Here is a 23,073-nt window from a genome sequence, read left to right as displayed (position 1 = left end):
TTGTTATCTGTGTTAGTTAAGCAAGTTTTTTCCTTTATGTTTTCCCCCCCAATATTTTGTAAAAGTTGGCTCTTACCACAGGCATTTTTTAAAAATCTAGCACAATTCATAATATATGCCAACTCCCATTATTTTATAATTTCTAGATTCATAATTTCTATGCCTTTGTAGAATAAGGCATTTTCATCGTATCAGAGTGTTATTTATTGCTATTTAAAAATAGAAGAGACAAAGAGGAAGTGTCTATGACATTGAAAAGATATTGCAAAGACATTTATTATATTACATTTTATTGTAAAAATTAATTTCCACATTAAAATAAAAACTATAATGTATGAAGTGATCATTTTTAAATAACTTACATTGACTAACAGTCACAAATGATGTATTTAATTTTTGCATTGTACCTAAAATGTTTATAATTTTTTGTTTGTTTTTTTGTTTTAGGTTTGCAATAATTTGCTTAATTGTCACTGTGATGTTGGATATTCTCCTCCAATTTGTGAACCAGCACCATTATCACCAGGAGGAAGTTATGATGATGGGTTTTGGTATCCACAGGGTTAGTATCTAGATCACTGTGCTTCAGTAGAGCTTTCTCTACTTATAGAAATGGTGCCCACTGACTATGTGGCTGTTGAGCACTTGACATGTCGATAGTGCAACTAAAGAACTAAAATTTCTTACTTTATTTAATTTAAATTTAAGTAGCCATTTGTAGCCAGTGACAACTATATTAAACAGTACAGCTCCAGATCATACTATCAATCAAAATTTTGTATATGCTTTTAGTTCCAATCAAGAAGTGAACATGCTAAAAGCCTACCTTTAATTTTAACCATGGTTCCCAAACATTTCTGTTTATACAGCAGAGTTTTATAGATAAATACAGTTAAATTACAGAATAGCTGATAGTTTTATTATATACTCTGTATATTCCAAGGATGTTAACTACTGTAATGTGCTAAATGTTTAACATGTTAAATATTGTAATGTGTAGTTGCATCATTCAAATGACCATACTATTGAAAGGTAAAAGTAACAAAATCTATATCCATAGCATATGGATAGTAAATGATATGAAACATTTTAAATTTACTTAGTGAACATTCACAAACGTATTCATGTTCTTCATAGAATATTCATGTTTTCTAAATATTATAATATAAAAATCTCATTAGAATATAATTCCATTAATGTCTTTCCATCATTTGTGCTTTTGTATTTATGCTTATATATTTATATAAACATGACAATACACTATAACATGTGCCTTAAATAGCCAATGGAAAGGTAAAGATTTTTTAATATAAATATTTCCATCATCCCATCCATTTACTGTTTTCAAGGGCATTTCAACACTTCTGGCATGTTCAAATTTCCATGTGGGTTATTTTCTTTCTCACTGAAAAACTTCCTATATATATATATATATATGTATATATATATATCACTTCATATTTTATATAATATATATATTACATGTGTTATACAATATATATATGTACCTTGTGGTGACCAATTATTCTCAGCTTTTGTCTTTAAAATGTTTTTATAAAAATGTCTCAAATTGTGAAGTATATTCTCACTGGAAGGAGAATTCTGCATTGAGAATTTTTACTTTCAGCAGCTCAAAGATGTAATTCAATTGTATCCTTAGTTTCATTTTAGGTCTTCATCTATTTTGAATTTATTTTTGGGTATGGTGTCATTCTTCTGCATGTTGCTGTGCAGTACTCCTGACCCATTTGTTGAAGAGACTGTCTTTTTTCCATTGGATATTCTTTCCTGCTTGTCGAAGATTAGTTGACCACAGAGTTGTGGGTCCATTTCTGGATTCTCTATTCTTTTCCACTGATGTATGTCTCTCTTTTTGTGCCAGTACTCTCTCTTTTTGTGCCAGTACCATACTGTCTTCACTACAGCTTTGTAATATAACTTGAAGTCTGGAATTGTGATGCCTCCAGGTTTTCTTTTCTTTTTCAAGATTGCTTTGGCTATTTGGGGTCTTTTGGGGTTCCATACGAATTTTAGGATTGTTTGTTCTACCTCTGTGAAAAATCCTGTTGGTATTTTGATAGGGATTGCATTAAATGTGTAGATTGCCTTGGGCAGAATAGACATTTTAACAATAGTTGTTATTGCAACCCATGAGCATGGAATGCTTTTCCATTTGCGTCCTCTTCAATTTCTTTCATCAGTGTTCTATAGTTTTCAGAGTATAGGTCTCTCACCTCTTTGGTTAGGTATATTCCTAGGTACGTTATTGTTTTTGGTGTGATTGTAAATAAATGGGTCAGTTCCTTGATCTCTATCTGATTCTTCACTATTGGTATATAGGAATGCAACAGATTTCTGTGTGTTGATTTTATATCCTGCATTTTTGCTGAATTCCTGTATCAGTTTCAGCAATTTTTGGGTAGAGTCTTTTGAGTTTTCTACATAGAGTATCATGTTGTCTGCAAATAGTGAAAGTTGACTTCTTCCTCGGCGATCTGAATGCCTTTTATTTTTTTTTTGTTCTCTGATTGCTGAGTCTAAGACTTCTAGTAGTATATTGAATAAGAATGATGAGAGTGGACATACCTGTCTTGTCCCTGACCATAGAGGAAAAGATCTCAGTTTTTCCCCATTGAGGATAATATTAGCCGTGTGTTTTTTGTCTTTGGCCTTTATGATGTTGAGATATGTTCCATCTATCCCCACTTTGTTGAGGATTTTTATCAGGAATGGATGCTGTACTTTGTCAAATGCTTTTTCTGAATATATTGAGAGGAGCATGTGGTTCTTATCCTTTCTTTTATTAGTGTGGCATTTCATGTTCATTGATTTGCAAGTACTGAAGCACCCCTGCAGCTCAGAAATAAATCCCACTTTATTGTGGTGAATAATTAATTTAATGTATTGTTGAATTCGATTTGCTAGTACCTTCTTGAGAATCTTTGCATCCATGTTCATCAGGGATATTGGCCCATAATTCTCCCTTTTAATGGAGTCTTTGGTTTTGGAGTCAAGGAAACGCTGGCCTTGTAGAATGAGTTTGAAAATACTCCTGCCATTTCTATTTTTTGGAACAGTTTGAAAAGGATAGGTATTAATTCTTTCAATGTCTGGTAAAACTCCCCTGGAAGCCATCTGGCCCTCGACTTTTGTTTGTTGGAAGATTTTTGATTACTGATTCAATTTCTTTGCTGGCTAAGGGTCTGTTCAAATTTTCTTTTTTCCTGTTTTAGTTTTAGCAGTTTGTATGTTTCTAGGAATTTATCCATTATTTCTTCTAAATTGCCCAGTTGGTTGGTATATAATTTTTCATAATATTCTCCTTTAATTGTTTACATTTCTGTGGTGGTCATTGTGATCTCTCTTCTTTCATTCATGATTTTATTTATTTGGGTCCTTCCTCTTTTTTTTTTTGATATGTCTGGGGAGGGGTTTATCAATTTTTATTAATTCTTTCAAAGAAATAACTCTTAAGTTTCATCAATCTGTTCTACATTTTTTTGTTTGTTTTATATCATTTATTTTTGTTCCAATCTTTATTATTTCCCTTTTGCTTCTGACTTTAGGCTTCTTTTGCTGTTCTTTTCTAGCTCATTTAGGTGTAAAGTTAGGCTGTGTATGTGAAAATTTTCTTGCTTCTTGAGGTAGGCCTGTATTGTTATATACTTCCTTTTTTTTTTTTTTAGGATATATTATTCACCATACAGTACATCATTAGTTTTTGATGTCGTTTTTCATGATTCATTGTTTGCATATAACACCCAGTGCTAAATGCAATATTTGCCCTCCTTAAATACCCTTCACCGGGCTAGCCCATCCCCACTCCCAAAACCTTCAGTTTGTTTCCTGGAATCCATAGTCTCTTCTGGTTCATTTCCCCCTCTCTTTACCCCTCCTTCATTTTTCCCTTCCTTCTCCTAACCATCTCCCTGCTATTCCTTATGTTTCACAAATGAATGAAACCATATGATAATTGTCTTTCTCTGCTTGAGTTATTTCACTTAGCATAATCTCCTTCAGTCCCATCCATATTGATGCAAATGTTGGGTAATCATTTTTTCTGATGACTGAGTAATATTCCATCGTATATAGGGACCACATCTTCTTTGCAAATGACACTACAGATAAAAGGCTGGTATCCAAGATCTACGAGAACTTCTCAAACTTAATACCCAAGAAACAAATAATCAAATCAGAAAATGGGCAGAAGATATGAACAGACACTTTTCCAATGAAGACATACGAATGGCTAACAGACACATGAAAAAATGTTCAATGACATTAGCCATCAGGGAAATTCAAATCAAAACCACATTGAGATACCACCTTACACCAGCTATATACTTCCGTCTTAGGACTGCCTTGGTTCCATCCCAAACGTTCTGGACTATGGTGTTTTCATTGTCATTTGCTTCTGTATGTTTTTTAAGTTCTACTTTAATTTCCTGGTTCACCCATACATTCTTCAGTAGGATATTCTTTAATCTCCATGTATTTGTGGTCTCACCCAATTTTTCTTGTGGTTGATTTCAAGTTTCATAGCGAGTGATCTGAAAATATGCGTGGTATGATCTCAGTCTTTTTGTACTTATTAAGGGCTGATTTATGACACGGTATGTGATCTATTCTGGAGAATGTCTTGTGTACACATGAAAAGAATGTGCATTCTGTTGCTTTAAGATGAAATACTCTGAATATATCTGTTAGGTCCATCTGGTCCAGTGTGTCATTTAAAGCCATTGTTTTCTATGTTGATTATCTGTTTAGATGGTATGTCCATTGGTGTATGTGTGGTGTTAAAATCCTCTATATTATTGTATCATTATCAATGAGTTCCTCTATGTTTGTTATTGTTTTATATATTTTGGTGCTCCCAAATTGGGGGATAAATATTTCCAATTTTTAGATCTTCTTGTTTTCCATATAGTGTCCCTCTTCATCTCTTGTTTAAGTCTTTGGTTTAAGATCTAGTTTGTCACAGGGGCACCTGGGTGGCACAGTTGTTAAGCGCCCACCTTCGGCTCAGGGCGTGATCCCAGTGTTCTGGGATCGAGCCCCACATCAGGCTTCTCTGCTGGGAGCTTGCTTCTTCCTCTCCCACTCCCCCTGCTTGTGTTCCCTCTCTCGCTGGCTGTCTCTTTCTGTCAAATAAATAAATAAAATCTTAAAAAAAAAGATCTAGTTTGTCTGATTTAAGTATGGGTACTCCAACTTTCCTTTGATGAGATTAGCATCACAGATGGTTCTCCATCCCCTCACTTTCAACCTGTAGGTGTCTTTAGGTCTAAAATGAGTCTCTTGTAGGCAGCATATACATAGGTCTTATTTTGTTATCCATTCCAATACCCTGTGTCTTTTGAGTGGAGCATATAGTCCATTTACATTCAGAGTGATTATTGATAGATATGAACTTAGTGCCATGGTATTACCTGTAAAGTTGTTTCTGAAGAATTTCTCTGTTCCTTTCTAGTCTTTGTTGGTATTGGTCTTTCTTTCCCACTCAAAGAGTCCCCTTTAATTTTCTTGCAGGGCTGGGTTTGTGGTCACAATCTCTTTTAGTTTTCGTTTGTCTGGAAAACTCTTTATCTCTCCCTCTATTCTTAATGACCCTTGTTGGATAGAGTATTCTTGGCTTCACGTTTTTTCCCATTCAGCACGTTGAGTATATCATGCCACTTCTTTGCCTGCCAGTTTCTGTGGAGAGATCTGCAGCTAACCAGATTTGTCTTCCCTTATAGGTCAGGGATTTCTTTTCCCTTGCTGCTTTCAGGATTCTTTCCTTATCTCGGTATTTTACAAATTTTGCTAAGATTTGTCTTGGTGTTGGCTATCTTTTGTAGATTTTGATGTGAGTTCTCTGTGCCTCCCGGATTTGGATGTCTGTTTCTTTACCCAGATTAAGGAAATTTTCAGCTATAATCTTCTCAAATAAAACTTCTGCCTGTTTCCCTCCCTTTCTTCTTCTTCTGGGACCCCCATAATATGGATGTTATTAAGCTTTACAGAGTCACTGAGTTCACTAAGTCTACGTTTGTGATCCAATCTTTTTCTTTATCTCTTCTTTTTGCCTTCATTGTTTTCCATAATTTTATCTTCTGTGTCATTTATTTATTCCTTGCAGTCATTACATCCAGTTGGCTTTGAATCTTGGTAATAGCATTTTTTATTTTGGCCTGGCCAGTTTTTAGGTCTTTTATCTCTATGGTAAGGGTCTCTCTGGTTTCTTCTATGGTTTTCTCAACCAAGCTAGTATCTTATGTTTGTTGTTTTAAATTCTGGTTCAGGCATATTACTTATATCTATTTTGATTAGATCCCTGGCCATGACCTTTTCTTGTTCTTTCTCTTGGTACGAATTCCTCAATTTTTGTCTATGGGTCTGTCTTTTGTGTGTTAGGAAAGCCTGTGTCTGATTGTATGTATTTCTTCTAGAGCTGAAGCTTTGTAGCACTTTGAGAGTACCCAAATAAATAAAATTATGAATGAGAAAAGAGAGATCAGAATGATCGCCACAGGAATTATGAGAATATTATGAAAAATTATATGCTAACAAACTGGGCAATCTAGAAGAAATTGTGGATAAATTCCTAGAAACATACAAACTGCTAAAACTAAAACAGGAAAAAAGAAAATTTGAACAGACCCTTAGTCAGGAAAGAAACTGAAGACCCGGTGCATGTATGTGTGGATGGTTGTGTTTGTCTTCTGTGGGAGGAGCCTGCTACTGCTCAGACTCTCAATCATGCTTTATCTAGTAAAAAAGGCACCTGAAGAGCACAATGGGGCATGGCTTGGTGCATGCAACTCAAGCCTTCACTGTGTGTGCCGTGCTGCTAGCTGAAGTCCCTCTGTGCTGACGGGAAGGGTGAAAAATGTCATCTTCCCACCCTCTTTCCTGGAGAGGGGAGTTTGTGCCTCCTGTTGTTTAGGAAGCCCTCACAGAAGAGTGAAAAATCTCACCTCTTTGCCCCAGGCTTGCATCAGATCCCTGCCTTCACCCTGTCTATGTCCTAGCCATCTGCCCAGTGCTCCTGTGTTTTATCTCAGGCACACAGCTGGTTTCAAAACTCCATATTTAAGGACATGGTGTGGCAGGACCCACACTGATCCTCTGGGGGAGGGTTTCATCACACTGCAGCTGATACTGGTTTGTCCCAGAAAAGCAGTCACATGACCATGCAGGTGCTCGGATTTTCTAGTAAAGTGTAGCAAAAAGTGAGCATCCGGGGTTAGCTGCCCTTAGCTGGCATCTCTGCCCTTATGCTAATGAACAGGGCAGATCAATGGTGCATGCCATCTTTCTTGTCCCCTGAAAGGCTGTGCTGCCTCTCACAAATGCACTCCAACTGTGTCTCCCAGATCAATTTCCTGGGTGTTTAGAATGATTTGATAATTATCTAGCTGAGTTCAAGGGAGGAGGCAAGCATAAAGTCCTCCAACTACTCTGCCATCTGAACTTCTCTCTTTATTTGATGTTTTTCTTGTGTCTTTCTTGCCCTTATTGCTATAAACTTCTCTCTTAGAACAGTTTTTGCTATGTCCCAAAGTTTCAAACTGGTGTGTTTTCATATTCATTTGTTTCTATCTACTTTTTGATATCTTGTTTTATTTCTGGTTGACCCATTCATTGTTTAGTGACATGTTATTGAACTTCCGTGTATTTGTCATCTTTCCAGATGTTTTCTTGTTGATTTCTAGTTTCACAGTGTTGTGGTCAGAAAAGATGCACAGTGTGATTTTGATCTTTTTGAATTTGTTGAGACTCGTTTTGTAGCCTAACACGTGATCTATTCTGGAGAATGTCCCAGGTGTACTTGAATGTGTATTCTGCTGTTTTAGGATGTAATGTTTTAAACATATCTGTTACGTCCATCTGGTCCCAGTTTGTCACTTAAAGTCATTGTTTTCTTATTGATTTTCTGTTTGGATGATCTGTCCATTGCTGTATGTGTGGTGCTAAATTCCCCTACTATTATTGTATCATTATCAATGAATTCCTCTATGTTTATTATTAATTTTTTATGTATTTGGGTGCTCCCACGTTGGGCTCATAAATATTTACATTTGTTATATCTTCTTGTGGGAGTGTTCCCTTTATGATGACATAGTGTCCTTCTTTGTCTCTTGATATAGTCTTTGTTTTAAAGTTTATTTTGTCCCATATATTGTATTGCTACCATGGCTTTCTTTTCACATCCATTTGCATGTTCAATATTTGTCTATCCTCTCACTTTCAATGTGCCGGTGTCTTTAGGTCTGAAATGAATCTCTTGTAGGCAGCACACAAATGGGTCTTTTTTTCTTTATTCATTCTGTCACCTATATCTTTTGTTTTTTTTTTTATTTTTTTAATTTTTTTTTAAAGATTTTTATTTATTTATTTGACAGAGATAGCCAGCGAGAGAGGGAACACAAGCAGGGGGAGTGGAAGAGGGAGAAGCAGGCTCCTAGCGGAGGAGCCTGATGTGGGGCTCGATCCCTGAACACCGGGATCACGCCCTGAGCCGAAGGCAGACGCTTAACGACTGCGCCACCTAGGCGCCCCACCTTTATCTTTTGATTAGAGCATTTAGTCCATTTAAATTAAAAGTAATTATTGATAGATATTGGCATTTTATTACTTCTTTTGTCTTTGTTTTTGAGGATTTTGTCTGATGATTTCTTGTCTTTCTGTCTTTCATGGTTTGCTGGTTACCTTTAGGTATATATTCGGATTTCTTTCTCTTTATTTTTTACCTACGTATTAATGGTTTTTGATTTGTCATTACCTTTAGGTTTGTATATAATATCTTCTACATATAGCAATCTATATTATGTTCACGGTCATTTAAGTTTGAACCCATTCTTACTCCTTTTCTCTCCATATTTTCGATATATGGTGTCATATTTTTACATTCTTTATTTTGTGAGTTCTTTGACCAATTTATGTTAAAGATTTATTTTATTTTAGAGTAAGAAAGAGAGAGAGAAGGAGAGCGGAAGAGGAAGAGAGAGAGAATCCCAAGGAGACTCTGCACTGAGAGCAGAGCCTGACGTGGGGCTGGATCTTATGACTCTGAGATCATGACCTGAGCTGAAACCAAGAGTTGGATGCTTAACCAACTGAGCCACCCAGGTGCCCCTCCTTGACTGATTCAGCTTCTGCTGAAAGTACTGCTGATAGCCTTATGGTATATCTTTGTATGTAGCTTTCTTCTGTTGCTTGCTCTGGCTAGTATTTTTTTATTCAGTATATTTTGTCCCTTTAATTACAATATCCCTTGTTGTGGGTCTACTTTTGTTGATTTTGTTGGGGGGTTTCTGTACCTCCTGGATCTGGATATCTGTTTTCTTTTCCAGATTAGGGAAGTTTTCAGCTATTATTTCTTAAAATAAATTCTCTGCCCATTTTTCTTTCTCTTCTTCTGGAACTCCTAGTCTGAATGTTATTAAATTTGATGAAGTCACTAAGTCACTGAATTCTCAACGTCTATTCTAGTTTTGTATAATTCTTTTTTTTTTAACTTTTTTTTCAACTTAATTAACTTCCATTACTGTCTTCTAGGTCATTAATTTGTTCCTTCACTTGTTCCAACCTGCTTTTCATTCCATCAACCCTGTTTCTCATTTCATTTATTGAGCCTTTTATCTCTGCTTGTATTTCTCATCTCATTGTTAATGGTCTTGCTGATATCCTCCACTCTTTTCTTAGGTCCAGTGAGTATCCTTAGATTGTTGTTTAATCTCTCTATCAGGCATGTTACTTATATCTGTTTTGCTTACATCTCCAGCCATGGCCTTGTCCTGTTCTTTCATCTGACACAAATTCTTCTGTCCTCTCATGTTGTCTAAGTCTCTGTGCCTGTTTCTCTGTTAGGAATGTCAGCTAGGTCTCCTGTTCTTGCAGGTAAGGGCTTTATGAAGAAGATGTCCTGTAATACCCTGCAATTTAGTGTCTCCTTGTTCTTCAGGGCCTGGCACATCTAGGAGTATCTCTAATGTGTGCTGCATGTGCTCTGCTGGCCACTTTCATCCTTTAGGTCAATCATCTGCAGAAGCTCTCTTTGCCTGTTGCAGGCAGTGTTTGGTCCCTGGCCTGAATGTGGCAAATTTTAACTAGTTGTGCTCTGGTCTGCTTGTAAAATGAGACCTGTCATTGCCCCTAATGGAACTAAGGTCTTGCAAAACTCCTGGATCAGAAGAAGAGCTGTTGGCAGGGGTTTGGGCTGGTATTCTGGGGAAAGAGGCCCATTGTGCTGGGACTGAGGCTAGCATGAGTGGGAAGTGCATTTCTTAAGGAGCATAGGGAAGTGGAGCTTTGTATAAGCCAGTTATGTAGCAAGTATTGGTGCTGGTTCTGCAAGTGGCTTTGTTTTTATGCTGAGGGATGGGGGAGGGAAAAGGCACTTGCCAGTTCCTTTGTTCCCAGAAAGGTCTATCCATTAATGGCGCTTCTTTGGAACATGCTCAGAAATGAGCAACTAACCTTCCCACTGTGTGCCCCAGGCATTCTTCAGATCAAAGTTTCTGTTTTGTATGTCTGTAGGCTGTTTGTCCTGCCTTTTCTCCAAGAGCAGACCCAATGGATCTGGACTCTCCCAGAGCTAAACATGCTGACCGTTAAAACTATAGGCTTTAAGCCTTGCTGGTTGCAAGATTTCATGAAATTCAGGCCCTCTCACTTTCCAAGCCAATTGCTATGGAGATTCACTCACCGTTCTCCTCATCCTTGGCTCCCTCATGCCCCCGCCAATGGCCATGATCCATTTCTCTCTGAAGTTGAATCTCCGTACTTCCTACCTTCTTCAGTGTGACCTCTTCTTTACCTTTAGTTGTGGAGTTTGTTCTATCTGTCTTCAGATAGATTTCTGGGATATTTAGGATGATTTGATAGTTATCTAGTTGAGTTTGTGGGATAATGGAAGCCTAAGGTCCTCCCACACTGTTGCCATCTCCTGCAATCTCAAAATTAAAAACTTCTGTGCTGAAAATGATACAACAAGAAGTGAAATACCAACTACAAAATGGGAGAATGTATTTGCAAATCTTGTATCTCATATAGGATTTGTATTCAGAATATATAAAGAACATAAATTCATAATAAAAAGACAACCCAAATAAAATTGGAAAAGGCTTAAATAAACACATCTCCATAGAAGATACATAAATGGCCATAAGCCCATGAAAAGATGGTGAACATTCTAGGAAAATGAAAATCAAAACCACAATGAATACAACTTGACACTCATTAGAATCATCATAATAAAAAATATAGGCAACATGTGTTAGCATGTGAAGAAATTGAACTCTCCTTGGTGCTCTCTCTCCAGCACAGCTCCAACTCTGGTATCTTCTTCCACTCTCAACCCAGTAATCAGCTGTATAATTAGCTTTAGGCTGCTATATATTATATATATAATATATTATATCTATCTATCTATCTATCTATCATCTATCTATCTATCATCATCTATCTATCTAAATAGATAGATAGATAATCTGTCTCTTTCCCTCTCTCTCTCTCTCTCTATATATATAATCTCTTTGTCTATCCATCTATCTTATCTTTCTTGCCAAAAACTCCTGGGAGGCTCCTTCTTAACCCTTCTGCTGTCTCTAACCTATAGAGCATCTTTTTGTCAGTGCCACACCCTGTAGAGTCTAACCTTTTCGACTGTTGTGAATTCTTTCCTCTGCCTCCTCGGCTCAGTGGAAATGCTGTAGTTTGCCCTCAACTCCAATTCTCTGAGCTGAGCTGAGCAAATTGTCTATTGGTAGAATTGGATTTTCATAAAATCAATGTCGTGTTTTCCTTCCTTCACATAAAGTTTTGCATTTCCTATTGACTTCCAGAAATCATTTCCTTCGTGTGTTTTGTCCTATTTTATCATTTTATTATACAGGACTAGCTTGGCACCATTTAATGAAAACACTTTATCTTGACCAAAGTGGAAGCCTTTTTTTTCTTCCTTAGAAAAATGGATATTGCCCATTTAATCCAGTAATGATTAGTCCAATTTCTTAAATCAGCCTCTGAAGTAATTATGCACATAAGGAAGCTCCACTTCCAATATGATATAATTTTTCGTTGAGGTGAATTGATGGAGAGTTGATCTTCTCTGATGGATGAGGCAAGGAAGAATTTTAAAAGTATTGAGTTTTACCATAGGTTAAGCCTGCTACATATTTGCTTAATTTCAATATTTTTGCATATATTTGCCAATTTTCTATAATTCATAAAACATCATGAGTCACTTTTTTTTTGGATAAACCAATTCTTATAATTGGATTGTGCCTGCATTTAAAATTAATGCATTTTTGTTTTGGGGGGCATTAAATTCATTTGTATTTAATATCCTCATAGTTGTTTGGTGGTAATTCTGATTCCTTAATTTAGTTAATCGTATTTTAGTCATCTGGCTTATTTCTTTTGACTAATGGAATTGAGATTTCATTCATTTTCCCAATTTCCCATAATGCCTTCATAACACTTAGGGGAATATCTGTTTTCTAATTAGTATACTCCTAATTAGAACAATATCACCTTACACAAAAACTTTATTATATCATTTTTAATAATTTTTTACTCTATTTTTTAAATTTAAATTCAATTAATTAACATACAGTGTATTATTAGTTTCAGAGGTGAGTTCAGTGATTCATCAGTTATGTATAACACTCAGTGCTTATTACATCACGTGCCCTCCATAATGCCTATCACCCTATTACCCCATCCCCTCCACCTCCATCCCTCCAAGCAACCCTCAGTTTGTTTCCTATGGTTAAGGGTCTCTTAGGGTTTGTCTCCCTCTCTGATTACGTCTTGTTTTATTTTTCCTCTCTTCTTCTATGCTTCTTTGTTTTGTTTCATAAATTCCACATATGAGGGAAACCATATGATAATTCTCTTTCTCTGATTAACTTATTTTGCCTACCATAATAACCTATAGTTCCATCCATGTCTTTGCAAATGGCAAGATTTCATTTTTTTGATGGCTGAGTAAGATTCTATGATATCATATATCATACATCACAGCTTCTGTATCCATTTATCTGTAGATGGACATCTGGGCTCTTTCCATACTTTGGCTATTGTGGACATTGTGGCTATAAACATTGGGGTGCAGGTATCCCTTCGAATCACTACATTTGTATCTTTGGGGTATATACCTAGTAGTGCAATTGCTCGGTCACAGGGTAGCTATATTTTCACCTTTTTGAGGAACCTCCATACTGTTTTCAAGAGTGGCTATACCACCATGCATTCCCACCAGCAGTGTAAGGGGGTTCCACATTCTCCCCCTCCTCATCAATATTTGTTATTTCCTGACTTGTTAATTTAAGCCGTTTAGACTGGCATGAGATGATATCTTACTGTGATTTTGATTTGTATTTCCCTGATGTCGAGTGATGTTGAGCATTATTTCATGTGTATGTTGGCCACTTGTATGTCTTCTTTGGAGAAATGTCTGTTCATGTCTTCTGCCCATTTCTTGGCTGGATTATTTGCTTTTGGGGTATTGAGTTTGACAAGTTCTTGATAGATTTTGGATGCTAGCCATTTATCTGATAAAATATTACAAAATTCTTCTCCCATTCTGTAGGTTGTCTTTTGGTTTTGTCGAATGTTTCCTATGCTTTGCAAAAGCTTTTTATCTTGATGAAGTCCCAATGGTTCATTTTTGCCTTTGTTTCCCTTGCCTTTGGAGTCATGTCTACCCAGATGTTTCTGTAGCTAAGGTCAAAGAGGTTGCTGCCTATGTTCTCTTCTAGGATTTTGATGGATTACTGTCTCACATTTACATCTTTCATCCATTTTGAGTCTATTTTTCTGTATGGTGTAAGGAAATGGTCCAGTTTCGTTCTTCTGCATGTGGCCTTCCAATTTTCCCAACACCATTTATTGCAGAAACTGTCTTTTTTCCCTTGAATAGTCTTTCCTCCTTTGTCAAACATTAGTTGAGCATAGAGTTGAAGGTCCATTTCTGGGTTCTGTATTCTGTTCCATTGATCTATGTGTCTGTTTTTGTGCCAGTACCATACCATCTTGATGATTACAGCTTTGTAACATAGCTTGAAATCTGGAATTGTGATGCCATCAAATTTGGCTTTCTTTTTCAACTTTTGGCTATTTGGGGTCTTTTCTTTTTCCATACAAATTTTAAGATTATTTGTTCCCTCTCTGAGAAAAATGTTAATAGTATTTTGATAAAGATTGCATTGAATGTCTAGATTGCTCTAGGTAGCATAGACATTTCAACAATTATTTGTTTTACCAATCCATGAGCATGAAATATTTTTCCATTTCTTTTGTCTTCCTCAATTTCTTTCATGAGTGTTCTAAAGTTTTCTGAGTACAGATCCTTTGCCTCTTTGGTAAGGTTTATTCCTAGGTATCTTACGGTTTTCAGTGCAATTGTAAACGGGATCTAGTCCTTAACTTCTCTTTCTTCTGTCTTATTGTTTCTGTATAGAAATGCAACTGATTTCTGTGCATCAATTTTATATCTTGCCACTTTGCCAAATTCCTTTATGAGTTCTAACAATTTTCAGTTGGAGCCTTTTGTTTTTTTCACACAGAGTATCATGTCATCTGTGAAGACTGAGTGTTTGATCTCTTCTTTGCTTATTTGATGCCTTTTATTTCTTTTTGCTGTCTGCTGGGGCTAGCATTTCTATTACTATGTTGAACAACAGTGGTAAGAGTGGACATCCCTTTCCTGACCTTAGGGTAAAAGCTCTCAGTCTTTTCTGTGAGAATGTTATTTGCCATTGCTTTTCAAATATGGCTTTTATGATATATTCCTTCTCCACCTACACTGTGCAGAGTTTTAATCAAGAATGGATGCTGTAATTTGTCAAATGCTTTTCTGCATCTATTGAGAGGATCATATAGTTCTTGTCCTTTCTTTTATTAATGTAGAGTGTCATTTTGATTGATTTGCAGCTGTTGGACCACCCTTGAAGCCCAGGAATAAATCCCACTTGGTCATGGAGAATAATCCTTTTAATGTACTGTTGGATCCTATTGGCTAGTATTTTGGTGAAAATTTTTGCATCCATATTCATTAACGATATTGATCTGTAATTCTCCTTTTTGGTGGGCCTTTGTCTGGTTTTTTGATCAAGGTAATGCTGGCCTCATCAGACATGGTAGTTTATAGGTTTCCAGGAAGGCATCCATTTCTTCCAAGTTGTTTAATTTATTAGCATAAAGCTGTTGATAAAAGTTTCTAATGATCCTTCCTATTTCATTGGTGTTGGTTGTGACCTCTCCCTTTTCATTCATAATTTTATTAATTCGGGTCCTTTCTCTGTTTTTTTGAATAAGTCTTGCCAGTGGCTTATTAATCTTATTTATACTTTCAAAGAACCACCTTCTAGTTTCATTGATGTGCTCTACCGTGCTCCTGATTTCCAATTCATTGATCTCTGCTCTAATCTTGATCAACTACCTTCTCGTGCATGGGTTAGGCCTGTTCTTCTGTTCCAGCTCCACCTTCTTAAGATGAGAATATAAAAACTGTATTTTAGATTTTCCTGTTCTTTTGTATGAGGCTTGGATGGCCATGTATTTTCCCCTTAGGACTGCCTTTGCAGTGTCCCATAGGTTTTGGACTGATGTGTTTTCATTCTCTTTGGTTTCCATAAATTGCTTAAGCTCATCCTTAATTCCCTGGTTTACCCAATCATTCTTATGCAGGATGGTTCTTAGTTTCCAAGTGTTTAAGTTTCTTCCAAATTTTTCCTTGTGATTGAGTTCCAGTTTCAAAGCATTGTGGTCTGAGAATATGCAGGGAATAATGTCAGCCTTTTGGTATCGGTGGAGACCTGTTTTGTGACCCAGTATATGGTCTATTCTGGAGAAAGTTCCATGTGCATTCAAAAAGAATTATTCTTTTGTTTTCATGTGTAGTGTTCTGTATATATCTATGAGGTCCATCTGGTCCAGTATGTGATTCAAAGCTCTTGTTTCTTTGTTGATTCTCTGCTTAGGTGATCTTTCCATTGCTGAGAGTGGAGTGTTGAGGTCCCCTACTATTAATATATTATTATCCATATGTCTCTTTATTCTGTTTTAGGGTTGGCTTGTGTATCTAGCTGTTCCCCTTTTGTGGGCATAGATATTTATAATTGTCATATCCACTTGTTGGATACACCCTTTAAGAATAATATAGTGTCCTCTGTATCTCTAACTACTGTCTTTAGCTTAAAATCTAATCTGTCTGATAGGAGAATCACCACCCCAGCTTTCTTTTGAGTTCCGTTGGCATGAAAAATGGTTCTCCCTCCCTTCACTTTCAGTCTGGATGTATCTTTAGGTTCAAAATGAATCTCTTGTAGACAACGTATGGCTAGGTCATGTCTTTTTATCCAATCTGCAACCCTGTGGTGTTTATGGGGGCATTTAGGCCATTCACATTGAGAGTGATTATTGAGAGATATGATTTTAATGATGTCATGTTGCCTGTGAAGTCTTTGTTTCCATAGATTGTAAATCTCTGTTGTGTATCACTCTTGGGGTCTTTTTACTTTTATAGAACCCCCCTTAATATTTCTTGTAGGGCTGGCTTGGTGGTCACATATTCTTTCAGTTTCTGCCATTCTTGGAATGTCCTTGTCTCTCCATCCATTCTGAATGACTGCCTTGCTGTATAAAGGATCCTTGGCTGCATGTTCTTCTCACTTAGTGCTCTGAATATGCCTTGCCAGTTTTTTTCTGGCTTGCCAGGTCTCTGTATACAGGTCTGACATTATTCTGATGTTCTTCCCTCTGTAGGTGAGGATTCTCTTCCCCCTGGCTACTTTCAAGATTTTTTCCTTCATCTAAGATTTGTGAATTGTACTATTATGTGCCATGGTGTTGGTCTGTTCTCACTGATCTTGAGAGGGGTCTTCTCTGCCTCTTGGACATGAATGCTTGTTTCCTTTGCCAGATTAGGGAAGTTCTCAGCTATAATTGTTCAAATATCTCTTTAGATCTCTCTCGTTTTCCATCCCTTGGGTATGCTGATGATTCTGACATTTAAACGTTTCATTGAGTTAGTAATCTCCTATACTGTATATTCTTGAGATTGGATTTTATTGAGTCAAGTTCCCATTTTTTCGTTCTTTTCTTTCATCTCATCTTCCAATTCAGTAATTCGTATTACTGCCTCTTTTACCCTGGCCCTCAGAGCATCCAGTTTAGACTGCATTTGATCCATAGCATTTTAAATTTCTGCCAGATTCGCTCTCATTTCCACCCTTAGAGATTCTATACTCTCGTTAATATTTTCGCTAGTATTTTTTTCAAGCCTACACATCATCTTGACCATTGTTACTCTGAACTCCATTTCTGACAATTTGGTTATATCCATATTCATTAGTTCTGTGGCAGAGGCCGCAGTCTCTGTTTCTTTTCTTTGTTGGGAGGGATTCCTCCTCCTTGTCATTCTGATGAGGAGAGGTTGCAAGGATGCACAGAGCCCAAATTATTGACCAGGACCCAAGCAATATGCATTTGTTTTATTAGGGACCTTAGCAATGTGTGCTTCTTGATTTTTCAGCCTGTCTTCTGGGAAAGGGGCCTGCCACACTGATACTCAGGCAACCCTGTTTGGATAGAGTTGCCCCATCCCCTTTGAGAGGGGGTGGGGATGGGTACATTGAGAACTGGTATTTTCAGGCTTTTGTTCTTTGGCAGCTTTCCCTGGTGGTTTTCAGTGACTCCTCTGAGACTCAGAGCCACAGTAGCCATATCCAAGCCACTGTCTCAGTCTTGCAGTCTGCTCTCCACTCAGCTCTCCTGGCCCCTTTAACTCTGTTTCTGTTGGTGCTGCTAAAAACCCCACAGTATCCTGGATTGCGCACCCCACAGCCTCTCTCCCAAACCTCACTCCCAGGGCTGGCCTGTCTCTGTCCTTTATGCTTCTAACACCTACAGCCACCCCCAGTTCCCACACGCACCACTGAGATCCCTGTTTCAGTGTGGTTCACGCGTGCTCTGGATCCCTGGTTTTCAGTCTGGTCACGCACGTGCTCCCTAGCTCCCGGTCTCAGTTGGCTTTCTCACGAGCTACCAGTCCATGAATCCTGCCCACTCTCCGGTGCAGGAGACTACTGCTTCCTGGCCCCTGAGCATGGCAGCTCCCTCCCCCTTCCGTTTATCTTCCAATATCTGTGCACAGATTCACCACTCCCCGCTTCATACCTCAATACTCAGCACTGGAGATATTGGTTTGTAGAGATCTAAATGTATCTACCTATGTCTGTGGCTGATTTTGTGGATATTCAGGATGATCTGGTAGATATCCGGCTCAATTCAGGGGACCAGCTGAAAAAATGTCCCCTACTCCTCAGACATCTTTTTTCTTCCCCAACTCTTCCATTTTGATAAATTTAAAATGTACTTTCATGTTTTCAGCTCAAGGTGAAAGCTTACTTAGAAAACGATATGCTGCTCCTCAAAGAAATGGCCTCTTGATCAGTTTCTACATTTTTCTACCCATCCTTATTTTAACTGCCATCATCGTTTTTAAATGGGATAAAATAAGATTTTGGAACAGAGAGGGAACAGTAAGTGGAGAGTAAGTAAATTAATTATTTGTAAAATTAATTTTAAAATCCAATTGAGGAAGAAGTAAAATGTAATTCAGAATATTGTAAACAGGACTTAAAAGTGTTGTGTTTGGATATTGGGTGAATTGGGTTAAAAAGAAATATTGAGTCTTGATATATACTAATTTTTTTTCAGATTTCATGTAGAAGTTATCTTTCTTGTTCTTATAGGTCCAGAAATAACTGAAATTACTCAGTAAGTTCACAGTGCCTTTCAAATTGAAAGCCATTCTGGGTGCTATTGCATCAGCAGGCTCTGACCACCACCTAAGCAACCTCATTTATTTATTTATTTTTTTCGCATTGACATTCAGTTGTACCAAGGCAATTAATAGAGATAAGGAAACAAATTTTGTGAATTGAATATGTAGAAGGTGAGAAAAATGTTTTTTAAAAAACCCATATGAAAAGGAGAATACAGATAGGACAATGCACATTTTACACTTAATTAGTGTTGTTCATATATTTCTAAAATTAGAATTAAGGTACTTGAAATGGGCACCACAAAAATTCTACTTAATATCTGTCTCCATAGATAGTTTTGAAATTTTATTTTCTTGTGATGAGGACTTTTAAAATCTATTGTCTGAGTAAGTTTCAAATATGCAGTATTTTAGTATTAATTATAGTCACCATGTTATACATTATATACTCATTACTTAATTGTTTTGTAACTGGAAGTTTGTACCTTTGATCTCCTTCATTCATTTCACTCACCCCACAAACCCACCTTTGATAACCATCAACTTATTATCTGTATCTATGAGCTTATTTTTTGTTTTAAAAAACAAACAAAAAAAAAACTGGGTGGCTCAGTCGGTTGAGGGTCTGCCTTCTGCTCAGGTCATGATCCCAGGGTCCTGGGATGGAGCCCCACATTGGCAGGGAGTCTGCTTCTCCCTCTGCCTGCTGCTCCCCCTGCTTGTGTTCTCCCTCTCTGTCAAATGAATAAATAAAATTTTAAAAAAATTTAGATCCCACACATAAGTGAGATCATATGGTAGTTGTCTTTATCTAACTCCTTTCACTTACATACAGTTTTTTTTTTTTTTACCATATCACCATACAAGTCACAAATTTGCTCAGTCAGGGATATTTAGGGAAAAGGGAATGTGGAAGAAAGAATAAATAAATGGGTCTCATTTTCTATGCTAAAGGAAAATGTCTCTGTTTCCCACTTGCAGAAATAAAGATAACATAATGAAATAAAGCTTCCATCAAAAAAACTCTCAAGAACATGGACTTATGAGGAACGTGCCTCAACATAAAAAAGAGCATATCTGAAAAACCCATCGCTAACATCATACTCAAAGATGAAACTTTGAAAACTCTTCCTTGAGGATCAGGAACAAGACAAGGATGTCTGCTCTTGCCACTGTTTTCAACATAGTACTGAAAGTCTTAACCATAGGAATTAGGAAACAGAAAGATATAAAAAAATATCCAGATTGATAAGGAAGAAATAAAACTGTCACTATTTGCGGATGACAGGATAGTCTGCATAGAAAAACTTACAGAAAAAACTATTAGAACTAATAAATGAATTCAGCAATGCTGAAATATACAAAATTAATGCACAGAAATCAGTTGTGGTTCTATACACTCCTAATGAAGTATCAGAGAAGTCAAGAAAACTATTCCATATACGATTGGAACAAAAAGAATAAAATACCTAGGAATAAACTTAACCAAGGAAGCAAGTGACCTTTACTCAGAAAACAATAAGACATTGATGACAGAAATTGAAGGTGACACAAATGGAAAGATACGTCATGCTCAGGGATTGGAAGAATTAATATTGTTAATATTAATTATATTGTTAGTATCCATACTACCTAAAACTGTCTACAGATTAAATATAATCTCCCTCAAACTACCAGTGGCATTTTTTGCAGAACCAGAACAAATAATCCTGAAGTTTTTATAGAACCACAAAAGACCCCAAAGAGTCAAAGCAATCTTGAAAAAGAACAAAGCTAGAGGTATCCAAGATTTCAAGATATAAGTACAAAGTTGTAGTAATCAAAAGAGTATGGTCCTGGCACCAAAATAGACACATCAATCAATGGAAGAGACCCAGAAATGGACCCAAAACTATATGGTCAATTAATTTGCGACAAAGGAGGCAAGAATATGCAATGAGAAAAAGACATGCAAATAAAATAAAATAAATTAAAACAAAACAGAACAAAATGACCACTTCCTTACACCATACACAAAAATAAACTCGAAATGAATGAAAGACCTAAATGTGAGACCTGAAACAATAAAAATCCTACAAGAAAACACAGGCAGTAATTACTTTGACATTGGTGGTAGAAACATTTTTCTAGATATGTCTCTTCAGACAAAAGAGATAAAAGCAAAAATAAAATATTGGGACTACACCAAAATAAACTTATGCACAGTGAAGTAAGCCATGAAGAAAACAAAAAGGAAATCTACTGCATGTGAGAAGAGATTTGCAAATGATATGTTAGATAAGGGGTTAATCTCTAAAGTATATAAAGAATTTGAACATTTCAACACCAAAAAACCCCACAAATAATCTGATTTAAATTTGGGCAAAGGACCTGAATAGACATTTTTCCAAAGAAGATATACAAATACCAAACAGACACATGAAAAGATGCTCAACATCACTAATCATTAGGAAAATGCAACTCAAAACCACAGTGAGATATGAACTTACACCTGTCATAATGGCTAGAATCCAAAAACCGAGAAATAGCAAGTGTTGGTAAAGATGTGAAGGAAAACGAAACAAAACAAAAATCTTGTGCACTGTTGGTGGGAATGTAAATTGGAGCAGCTACTGTGCAAAACATTATGGAGGTTTCTCAAAAATTTAAAATACCTGGAGAGTATTATGCTAAATAAAATAAGTCAGACTGAGACAAATACCATATGATTCCACTTATGAATGGAAAAAATAATGAATAAACAAACAAACAGCAGAATCAGATCTATAAATACAGAGATCAAATTGCTGGTTGTCAGAGGGGAGTGAGGTGGAGGGTTGGGTAAAATGGGTGAAAAGGAGAGGAAGATGTAGGCTTCTAGTAATGGAATGAATAAGACGAGGCAATAAAAGATACAGCATAGAGAATACAGTCAATGGCATTGTAATAGTGCTATAATCGGACAGGTGGTAGCCACACTTGTGGTGAATATAGCATAATGCATAAACTTGTCAAATAATTAAGTTGTACTCAAACAGAAAAATAAAATTACAATGTTTTCTAACCCTAAAGTAATGCCATTTCTTTTTTACAGATCTGTATCAGAAGACGGCAGTAGTAACAGCAACCAGTCATCAAGTTAAAGGTAAATTGAGGAATCAAATGAGTGAAAATGGTATAATTCATAAAATAATTTAAAAATTTTAATACCTTAGTGTAAACACGCTATTATTCCATATTCCATCATCTTGATTCCTATTTATCAGTATCGTATACTAAGACAAAGAATGAAAGAATTTGAAAATTTTGTTTTACATTAATTTGCAAATATTTAGTGTTAGCTAAAATTTTTTTTGTATGAGTAGTTTGTTCCATTTTATTTTATTTTATTTTTATTATGTTAGTCACCATACAGTACATCCATGGTTTTTGATGTAAAGTTCGATGATTCATTAGTTGTGTATAACACCCAGTGCACCATGCAATACGTGCCCTCCTTACTACCCATCACCAGCCTATCCCATTCCCCCACCCCCTCCCCTCTGAAGTGCTCAGTTTGTTTCTCAGAGTCCATAGTCTCTCATGCTTCATTTCCCCTCTGATTACCCCCCTTTCTTTATCCCTTTCTTCCCCTACTGATCTTCCTAGTTCTTATGTTCCGTAGATGAGAGAAATCATATGATAATTGTCTTTCTCTGCTTGACTTATTTCACTTAGCATTATCTCCTCCAGTGCCGTCCATGTTGCAGCAAATGTGGAGAACTCGTTCTTTTTATTTTTTTTAATGATTTTTTATTATATTATGTTAGTCACCATACAGTACATCCCCAGTTTCCGATGTAAAGCTCGATGATTCATTAGTTGCGTATAACACGCAGTGCACCATGCAATACGTGCCCTCCTTACTACCCATCACCGGTCTATCCCATTCCCCCACCCCCATCCCCTCTGAGGCCCTCAGTTTGTTTCTCATAGTCCATAGTCTCTCATGTTTCATTCCCCCTTCTGATTACCCCCCTTTCTTTATCCCTTTCTTCCCCTACCGATCATCCTAGTTCTTATGTTCCATAGATGAGAGAAATCACATGATAGTTGTCTTTCTCTGCTTGACTTATTTCACTTAGCATAATCTCCTCCAGTGCCGTCCATGTTGCAGCAAATGTTGAGAATTCGTTCTTTCTGATAGCTGAGTAATATTCCATTGTATATATGGACCACAGCTTCTTCATCCAATCATCTGTTGAAGGGCATCTCGGCTCCTTCCACGATTTAGCTATTGTGGACATTGCTGCTATGAACATTGGGGTGCATAT

General features: G+C 36.7%; 1 protein-coding gene across 1 annotated transcript in view; it reads left to right on the top strand.

Annotated features, from left to right (window-relative positions):
* The window catches only part of LOC123780383 (A disintegrin and metallopeptidase domain 3-like), a 118,949-nt gene extending 97,046 nt beyond the window's left edge, over positions 1–21,903 (top strand). Inside the window, exons 18-20 of the mRNA XM_087856328.1 lie at positions 448–562; positions 18,385–18,547; positions 21,855–21,903. Coding sequence (XP_087712454.1) covers positions 448–562; positions 18,385–18,547; positions 21,855–21,903 — 327 coding nt within the window. The remainder of the gene's footprint in view (positions 1–447; positions 563–18,384; positions 18,548–21,854) is intronic.
* The last annotated feature ends 1,170 nt before the right edge of the window (positions 21,904–23,073 follow it).

Source organism: Ursus americanus, chromosome 27 (genome assembly GCF_024610735.1).
Source record: "Ursus americanus isolate L20-20 chromosome 27, mUrsAme1.1.p, whole genome shotgun sequence".
NCBI lineage: Eukaryota > Metazoa > Chordata > Mammalia > Carnivora > Ursidae > Ursus > Ursus americanus.
Note: the sequence above shows the minus strand (reverse complement) of the source record. Positions and strands in the feature narration are given on the sequence as shown.